This window comes from Eulemur rufifrons, chromosome 11 (genome assembly GCF_041146395.1).
Source record: "Eulemur rufifrons isolate Redbay chromosome 11, OSU_ERuf_1, whole genome shotgun sequence".
NCBI lineage: Eukaryota > Metazoa > Chordata > Mammalia > Primates > Lemuridae > Eulemur > Eulemur rufifrons.
In genome coordinates, this window is record NC_090993.1 from 4,392,125 (window position 1) to 4,401,735 (window position 9,611).

Below are 9,611 nucleotides of genomic sequence, written 5' to 3' on the forward strand. Positions count from 1 at the left end.
ACAATGCAACAACAAAAAAATACAAACGTTAAATAATACAACTAGTTACATAGCATTTCCATGGCATTAGATACTATAAGTAATTAGGGATGATTTATGGGACCCGGCGGGGAACAGCAGACACCTGTAATCCCAGGTGCGCAGGAGGGTAAGGCAGGAGTTCGAAACTAGCCTGGGCAACAAAACGAGACACTGTCTCATAAATATATAAATAAATAAATACAAACTATATGGGAGATTGTGCATATTTAATATGCCAATACTGTTTTATATAAGGAACGTGGGTGTGCGCTGCAGAGGCCCAGGGAGGACTGCACACAAGCTGAGAGCGTAAGTGATCTGTCCGTACAGCTTGTTAAATACCAGATTATTAGTGCTCCAGATTGTTCAGTGCTCTTCAGTGATTCCCCCTTCGTGCAGTGCTGCCTCTTACTACGGGTGCACGTCACTTGGAATTTTAAACTACTGTTTGGTTGAGATCAGTTTGAATAATGTAGACTGCACTCAACTTTGGTTTGTGCTAGTAAGAGTGGGCAGATCATGCAAAATTGCACTTTCCTTTCTGTTTACCTTTTCTAAGCCATGTCTAAATCCCTCCTTTGGTGGCTGCCAGATTAGAATCAGTAAAAGTTTTCTCTCAGAACATGTGTCTGACAATGTCATTCACTGGTAGCTAAGGCACACGGTAAACCACTCAACCGCTGTACCCTAACCCTCCTAGTGACAGCTAAAAGCAGGTGGGCATGGGAGGGAAAACGCTCTCGTCAATTGACTTGGAGCAAGCCCCCCTTTTCCTGGAAGACTCTTCTTCCTTGCTCTATTTCAGTGGCTTGCTATGATATTTCAAAGTAACAGGACCAATCAATAACGGCCACAATCCTGTCGACTGACGTCTTTTTTTTTTTTTCTTCAGTATTTCTTTACACTTAAGCACCTAGCTGTGTTTTGTTGTATTAAACAGATCCTGAAAAATAATGTCGATATTAATACTTTTCAAGAAAATAACTTCATTTCCTTAGGGAGAATTTCTTCTGGGTGAATAAATACTGAGGATTTACTTGGATGTTGGGAATTTTATACTTGTATTTTAAAGGATTTTTTTAATAGGGGCAGCCAATTGACTTCCAAATGGCTTGTTTACGTTAATGTAATAACATTAACTATAATTCTACGATATTTCCATTGCACCAGTCTACCAAACAAGTTCTGAAAGTACTTTTATACATACCATGCGCATAATTTGAATTCAAAACCAATTTTACTTAAAAATTAAGACCGTGCATACTTGCGAAAAACATTTAGGGCACTTAAAAAATTAAGTATGACAAGTCCACTATATGCAACACACAAGGCCAGGATAAACTGACGAGTTATCATACAAGTGTGAACAAAATAAAAGACTACAACTTACACATATTTTATTTACTTGATTGCGAGCTTATTGAACATAAAATGTTTTATGTGATTAATACCAGCTTTGTTCACACTGACGTCAGGGAGTTGTGTTTGGTATTCTGTGCTCCAGATTGCTTAACTGCTGCTGTCGCTGTCAGTTTGTTTTCTCTCAGGATCAAGGTGGGTGCTTTCATATAATATCTTATTTTTAATTCCTTCTCTGGCAATTCGTTCCTGGATTCTTTGCTTTGCATTATTATACCTACAGTGGAACCTTGTAAGAAAAGAATATGAAGGAATTATTAATATAAAGTTCCTATAGAGATTAGTTTATGAAATTTATTTATTGTTCTTTATAATCACACAGTTTAAAAATGCCTACAGATAACTACCCCGAGACTGGAAATACAAATGTATAGTTTGGAGTGCTATTTTGGGATGGTTGTCAAAATACCTATGAACACATGCTTTTTTAAAAATTAAGGGATGTCTACATAAAATGAGGCTTTCTGTCACTTTAGCTTAGTTCATCTGTTAAAGAACTGCATGTATAAATGGAGCCATAGAGTATGTGCATCATGCACTCTGGAATCTGGCTTATTTTGCTCAAGAAAATATGTTTGAGATTTGAGTATCTTTCTTAATACTCATCAGTAATTGTGAACACTCTTAAAGCAGCACTTTAAGATGTGATGAATAAGCAGGAATGCTACGTAGGCATTAGGGTAAGGGAAAGGTTGAGGCCTTCCTGAATGAAGTGTAGAAGCCATGACTTTGCTTTGTTTTAATGGGATGTCTAATGTCATGCATTCATCTGTTCAAGCGTGCAGTGAATGACATGATATATGGATAGATGTGTTGAAAAGGTAGAGGCTTTCCAGCAATGTTGTTTTGTAAGACAGATTCCATTAAAAAGTCCTTAATCAAGATTCGTTCTTCATTTTAGGTGGGACTCTCCCAATGGGAAATAGCTCTGAAAAAAGCATGTGCTTCGGTATTAGATAACCTGTTATAATCATGGATTTTCTTGAATACTTAGCAAACATACCAGCATCCTAAAGTCACCAAGATAAATCCTCCTACTCCAACATCACATGATCTTCTAATTCTACCTGTTTAAATAAGCATAAACAGTATAATTAATTAGAATATAAGTACACATTATAATTACTCTAGAAAAAAATTATTAATCAACATAGAGGATTTTTTTTAAAACAGAGAGAAATAAAAAAGATACTCACTAGTTAACAAAAAATGTCCAAGGCCAGCCACAACAGATCCTAATGAACCATATAACACCGAATCCCGCGCACAGGGAATGTTTTCAACATCTAAAATTCCTAGGAGCTTAAATGGCTATGATTAAAAAAAAACAAAACAAAAAACAACTAGATTGAACAAGAAAATAGTTTATTTCAGGGTGGGTTGGCAAAGATTACAACACATTCCCCTTGTTACCGTTAAGAGATTATTGAGCTAGAGTACGTGCAGCGTGACAGCCTGGAATCAATTTGTGCTTTTCCTGCTTTTGGTACACAATCTGAATCTTGAAATTGAAACCCTTGAAAACTTGATCAGAAAGCCCTAGGCAGTGGGATAACTTTGTGTTATATCATAATTTGCTGATCAGCTAATTTGGAAATAGGAATATACATATTTTATGTGGTCTTCAAATGAAATTACTTGGGAATTTGGCTATCACTGAAATTAAAAAGCATCATAGTTTGCTCTAATAATCCCAGTAATTTGGATCACATTTGCTTAAAACATTAACATGCTGTTTTAAATCCCATTTTTGTGTTTTGTTGGTGTTAACCAGATGAACGACAGTTGTGGTTGCAGCAGGTAATTGATGTGAAGATAAACATGGGCAATGTATTTATCTCTTCTAGTCTGGGTTTTCTTGCCTGTGAAAAGTGAGGTTGCCCTTGATCCTGCATTCTCCCTACATGGTAGCCACAGCCCACTGTGGTGGGGACAGCCGGGAATCCCAAGCTGGGTTTTGTTCCGGCTCTGCCACTAACTTCTCCAACCCTAGGTCCTCAATCTGTTCTAAGTTCCTTCAACTGCTAAAATGGCTTTTTCTACAGTCTTCATTGGATTTATGGACTTGTTTTCCCCATGTTGGACTGGGATGTCTGTCACTAGAAACTGTATTTTAGGGCAGCAGCAGGACAGACATTTAACAGTCATGTTTAACTGGTATTTCTATTGAGTAAAAAAAAGGTTAGAAATGATATTTTCTAACACTTGATTACTGTAAATGTAAGTTTTCAGTAACATTGCTTTCAAGGTTTCAGTTATCAAAGTGGGTTAGTACTGTGTGGGGTAGGACATGAAGCTAGAGGAAGAGGATTCTGTAGGATGAGTTGATACCTAGAAGGTAGTATATTTTAATATTTCTAGGTAGGTAGAATTTCTATAAGTATTTCTAAGGTAGTATATTTCTAATAGAAATGGGGAAGGGACAGTAAAGGCAAGTCAGGCAGGTTTTAACCTTTAGGTTGAAACGTGAAAATATTCTCAATTGTATTTTTTGCTTGTGTTTGGTTCTTTGGCTCAAGCATCTGCTGGAAAAGACAAAATGTGACTTGATTCATAATAAAGCAAAAACCGTATCCATACACTCGTTTGGGGTTGTCATTCTATTTCTTTTGCCTCTCCCTGTTTCCCCCCTGCACACTCAACAGATTCCTTCATGCGCACAGCAGGTGCTCTCAGCTGCAGGCTTTAAAAGCTCTGCAATACAAAGAGGTGGGGGGGGGGTCTTAATTCTGCTTCTAGCTTTTTCATTTAACAAAAACGACTTTTTTTTTTTTTTTTTTTTTAACCATATCAGCTCAAGCCCAGGGGACTATATGGTTGTATAGGGGTAGCTGCTATGCTGATAAGGAATGCTGGACTCTGCACTCCAGTCCAGAACAAACGGCCTTACTTCTAAACCAGTTTATTTCCCCAGGGGTTGGATGCTGTGGCCAGAGGGAGTGGTGGTACTATCAGGTCTTGGGTGCAAGCGTAACAACAGCAGCTCTGGTGGTTTTCACATATCAGGTTGGCCATGGCATGCCCAGCCCTGTGCCCCTCCCCAGCACAGTAACACAAAAGTTCCTTCAAGGCTTCCGAGCTTTCTCATTTGGATTCCCTTCCAGGATGGTGGAGCACTTGGACAAAACAGTGGTTTCAGGCTTTAAAGAGTAAGGAACTCTTAGACCAATTTTTTTGTAGACTGTTACTTTTAAATCTTAGAAAAGCAGCTTTAGGCCGGGCGTGGTGGCTCACGCCTGTAATCCTAGCACTCTGGGAGGCCGAGGTGGGCGGATCGTTTGAGCTCAGGAGTTCGAGACCAGCCTGAGCAAGAGCGAGACCCCATCTCTACTAAAAATAGAAAGAAATTATATGGACAGCTAAAAATATATATAGAAAAAATTAGCCGGGCATGGTGGCGCATGCCTGTAGTCCCAGCTACTCGGGAGGCTGAGACAGGAGGATTGCTTGAGCTCAGGAGTTTGAGGTTGCTGTGAGCTAGGCTGATGCCACGGCACTCACTCTAGCCTGGGCAACAGAGTGAGACTCTGTCTCAAAAAAAAAAAAAAAAAAAGAAAAGCAGCTTTACCAGCTCACCCCGATGAAACAAGCCAGCTAGGCAACTAGGTATCTTGAGCTTTTTAGAAAGATTTTCCAGTGTCACCCTGAGATTTTGGTTTAGATTTGGGATGGGCCATTGGAATCTATGTTAGAAACAATGCCTTAGGGCTGGGCACAATGGCTCACACCTGTAGTCCTAAGAACCCTTGAGGTCAGGAATCTGAGACCACCCTGAGCAAGAGTGAGACCCCAGGCACTACCAAAAAAATAGAAAAAAAACTAGCTGGGCGTGGTGACTCGTGCCTGTCTGCAGTCACAGCTACTGGGGAGGCTGAGGCAGGAAGATTGCTGAGCCCAGGAGGTTGCAGCGAGCTACCAGGACACTTGCACTTTAGCCTGGGTGACGACCCTGTCTCAGAGAAAAGGAAAAAAAAAAATTGCTTTAAGGAAAAAAAACTTTTTTAAAAAGTAAATTTGGAAGTGCTAGAAAGGATCTCAGCTCACTTTAAAGACATCTTACAAAAGTTACATATCATTTAAAATGGTACCTTTTATAACCAGGAGAGCCAGCGATGGTGCTGCTAGACACACCCTCCTCTGATAGCTACATCAGCCCCACACCCAAGACTGTCTGGTCTTAAATGCTGATAGTACCGAGACTGAGAAACTCTGGTCTAATTAAACAATCTCATAATTTAGAGCTGGCAGGGGGTTATTACTGCCAAGCACGCTACACCTTTCTCCTCTGATCATCCGAGCACTGCGGTTTCACATTTCCCAAGGAACTGGGACTGCAGGTGCGCACCACTACACCCAATAATTTTACCACCTCTCTGAGATCGTCTCTGAAACAGGCTCAGGAACTTAAGGCAAATAAGCGCTGGCAGGAGTGGAGGTGGAAGTCAGTGTGCCCCCTAAAAGGCTGTCATTGCCACCGAACTAAACTGCATCTATAACTCTTTGGCTAAATAAAACAACCAAAGCTCTATCCTTTCGGATCCGCCGTCTGCGGTGCAACTGCTACCAAGATGCAGATTTTCGTAAAAACCCTTACAGGGAAGACTATCGCTCTCCAGGTCAAACCCTCGGATACAACAGAAAATGTAAAGGCCAAGATCCAGGATAAGGAAGGAATTCCTGATCAGCAAGACTGATTTTTGCTGGCAAGCAACTGGAAGATGGACACGTACTTTGACTACAACATTCAAAAGGAGTCCACTCTTCATCTTGCGTTGAGACTTCCGTGGTGGTGCTAAGAAAAGGAAGAAGTCCTACGCCACTCCCAAGAAGAGTAAGCACAAGAGAAAGAAGGTTAAGTTGGCTGTCTTGAAATACTATAAGGTGGATGAGAATGGTAAAATTAGTCGCCTTCGTTGGTCTTAATCTATCCCAAGCTTCAGTCTCAGTCTGCCTGTTGACACCTCTTACATGTCTAATAAGCACCTTGAACCTAATATTTGCAAAATCCAATTTTTACCTCCAAACTTGCCTCTTAATGGCATCACTACTCAACCAAGTTTTAGGCCAAAAACCCAGGAGTCATCCTGGAGTCCTTCCGTCCCTTCATCAAATCCATGACCAAGGTAGCAGCAGGTCTGGAAGGAGCTACCTTTAAAATGTATCTTGAACCAAACCACTTTCACCAACTTTGTTACTACCACAGGTTGAGCATTCTGAGTCTCAAATCCAAAGCTTCCTGGGCACTGCCATGACATTCTAAGGAAATGTTCATTGGAGGATTTTGGATTTGGGATGCTCAATTGGTATAATACAAGTATTCCATATAATGTGAAACATTTCTGGTTGGTCCCAAGCATTTCAGATGAGGGATACTCAATCTACACTACTTACCAAGTTACTGTATGTCAACAGTATCTTAAGTCTTGATTGTACACTTAAAAATGTGTATCAGATGACTGTCATTCTCCTTTCTAAACCCTCCATAGCCTTTGATGATGCCCAGAATAAGGCATGTACTCCTTACGATTACTCCCAAGGCCCTACAGGATCTGGCACTTAGCTCCTTTTGTATCCCACTCTTTCCCTTGTCCTCTAGTCTAGGCACACTGGCCTTACCATTCGCCTAACAAGCCTAGGTGGTTATTACCCACCATGTGCTACCTTTCTTCTGGATCTTTGCATGGCTGGCTCAGCAAATGAGTCTTACTTTATTGATTCCCCCACCTAGTTTAGTGCCTAGTATTAACAGTAGGTACTCTGTAAATATTTTTTGGCTAGATGAATTAATGAATTCAGAATTTTCCTGAATGTCAATTCACCTGTATATACTAAATCTTACATTTTAAACTTTCTTGAAGAACAAGAATGAGGGGGCAAAGCAAAGAGGTTTTAAGGGCTACTTCTATCAAGGTATGCTAGCTAGATAATCCTAACAATCAAATAGTCCTTTTCCCTGGGTTGTACTAGCATGATCACTGATAAATTCTTTTTAATAACTGCAGGCCTCCTTTTCTGACATTGCCCTCAGCTGTTGATCAGGCATAGCTTACATTATATCAATTTTGTTATGTTTTTGATGAGCTTTGATAGGTACTACTGTTTCAAGAGCAATTTATTTGCAGGTCTTTTTTTTTTTTTTTTTTTTTTGATCTTTGATCCCCAAAACCTGACAGTGCTATTTCAAGGACTTGAAGCTATCCTTCATTTCACTGACTTCAATAGTGTTTTGCTACTGATGGGCCAATTAAATAGGTCAATATTGATCCAGTTTTTTCTTTCACTGAGTTCTTTTTTTGATTTGCCATGGCAGTTATCTCCTGTCAAAGATGAGTAACGAGATACAGAAGGAATAAAAAGTCCCATACAGGACAAGATCGCAGTGTTCATCACAAAGCTGAACTAGGATTTAGTGTCTGTAGTTATGGTGCACCTTGAAATATGCAAGTTTTGAACACGGATACATCTTTTGTTTAACACTACACCTATTCCAAATGGTCAGTGTGTGAGACAGTAAAAACAGAAAAGGCACCAATAGTTTATGAATTGACAAAACTTGTTTTGGTATTAAATATGGAAACAATTTATGTAATATTTGTTCATATTAACCATACGATCTGCTGTCCTGGCCAAATTTAGATGGAAATGTCCAAAGAGAAGCAAGCAAGAGCAAGAAGTGAGCAAAATTTCCAAGCCAAGTAGAGAATAACTTTAGAACTATACATTAGGGTGCCATGGCACTTGCCTATAGTCCCAGCTACTCGGGAGGATCGCTTGAGCCCATAATTCAAGCCTGGGCAACATAGCAAGATCCTCTCTCTAAAAACAAACAACAAAAAAACCCGTAGATTAGGAGCCATCTAGCACACAGTAGGTCTTCAATAAATGTTTGCTCATGATTGATCCAATGTTACTATCTCCACAGTTTACTATTTAAAATTTTTTTTCTTTTTGCATTTTTTTTTTTCCTGAACACCTGTGATTTGTTCTGCTCTTACCTCCCAATACGATAAATGCTGTAATGATAAATGCTCGGGAGGCAGAGGAGGCCCTCCTAGGGAGACCAGCCTGGTTTAGCTTTACTATACTGAGAATTTGGGTTTTAAAGAAAGGGGCTGCTATAACTGGATTTTCGGCAGAGGGGTGAAATTTTCCAGTTCGCAGGTTGGAGCACGCGGACGACTCAGGAGCGGAGAGCACAAGCCAGGGACACCAGCTAGGCAGGACACTGGTCACATACAATGCTGTACACTCCTCTCGATCGAAAGAAAGCTAACGGGAAAAAATCTCAACCCCTCATCCTCCTGCTGGATATAAATCCCAAGTTCTCAGACCTCCGCATCTACCTCCATGTTAAGTGTGAATACAACATGAAAGACAGGGTACCTGTCCTCTTCGCCTTTACTATTAACCTTCACCAGCAAATCGCAGCGCAATGCGCTTTGCAAAATTTTTTCGCCAAAGGATTCAGCGTTGGCTGTTCCATAAAGACCTGCAGTCCAAGTCACGAGCACCCCTGGTCCCCTCCCCTACTTTGGGTCGCTATTGTCCTGGCGATTTAGATAAGAATGCCGGGGGATGACACGAGGGGCTGGTAAGTTGCAAGTTTCACGCGCACGGGTGGCGGAGAAGCCGGGGACACGCGCTCCGGGCCCGGGCGCCGCACCGAGGCCGCGTCCTCCCCCGCCGCCCGCCCCGCTCGCCCCCGGCCCGCCGCGCGCGCCCCGCCGCCCCCCGGGTTACCTTCCCCTTCCCGGGCTCGCCGGGCTCCGGAGCGGCAGCCATGGGGACGAGTCGGGCCCCAGCCCCGCCCCGTCCCCGCCGAGGGCCGCGGCGGCGGAAGCCCGGCCCGCCGCGCCCCGCCCCGCGCCGCCCGCCCGCGCCGTCCCCGCGCGCCGGCCGCCATCTTAGGGAACGTTCCTCATGCTCCGCGGCGGCCGCGCGGGCCGGCGGCGCCTCGGCTGCCGTCTCCTTTGTTCACCCGCACGGGCCACTCGTCTCTCCCGGCTCGGCAACCGGCCGGCAGGGCCGGGAGCGAGGGAGGAGGACGCCCAGCGAGGCTCCGGGTCCCCGGGTCCCGGCGGGGCGGGGCGCCGCGGCCCCTTTTCCCGCCCCAGCCCCAACCGCCATTTCCAACCGTCCCCCGCGCTCGCGCTCGCGCTCGTGTGCACGCG

At 42.9% G+C, this 9,611-nt stretch overlaps 1 protein-coding gene across 1 annotated transcript; it reads right to left on the reverse strand.

Annotated features, from left to right (window-relative positions):
* Positions 1-911: 911 nt before the first annotated feature.
* On the reverse strand, positions 912-9,253 carry COX20 (cytochrome c oxidase assembly factor COX20). The gene is made up of 4 exons (XM_069484536.1): positions 9,181-9,253; positions 2,637-2,751; positions 2,444-2,507; positions 912-1,669 (listed from the first exon to the last, which is right to left on the reverse strand). The coding sequence occupies exons 1-4, from the start codon at positions 9,220-9,222 to the stop codon at positions 1,531-1,533; spliced, it is 360 nt and encodes a 119-aa protein (XP_069340637.1). The 5' UTR covers positions 9,223-9,253; the 3' UTR covers positions 912-1,530.
* Between the last annotated feature and the right edge of the window lie 358 nt (positions 9,254-9,611).

What these genes read in the sequence shown, in the direction of transcription:
- COX20 (XM_069484536.1), bottom strand. Translation starts at nt 9,222, where the DNA reads ATGGCTGCCGCTCCGGAGCCCGGCGAGCCCGGGAAGGGGAAG. An exon ending in GCGAGCCCGGGAAGGGGAAG is followed by an intron (nt 2,752 to 9,180) that starts GTAACCCGGGGG and finishes TTTTAATCATAG; the next exon opens with CCATTTAAGCTCCTAGGAAT. An exon ending in TTGGTGACTTTAGGATGCTG is followed by an intron (nt 1,670 to 2,443) that starts GTATGTTTGCTA and finishes TTTTCTTACAAG; the next exon opens with GTTCCACTGTAGGTATAATA.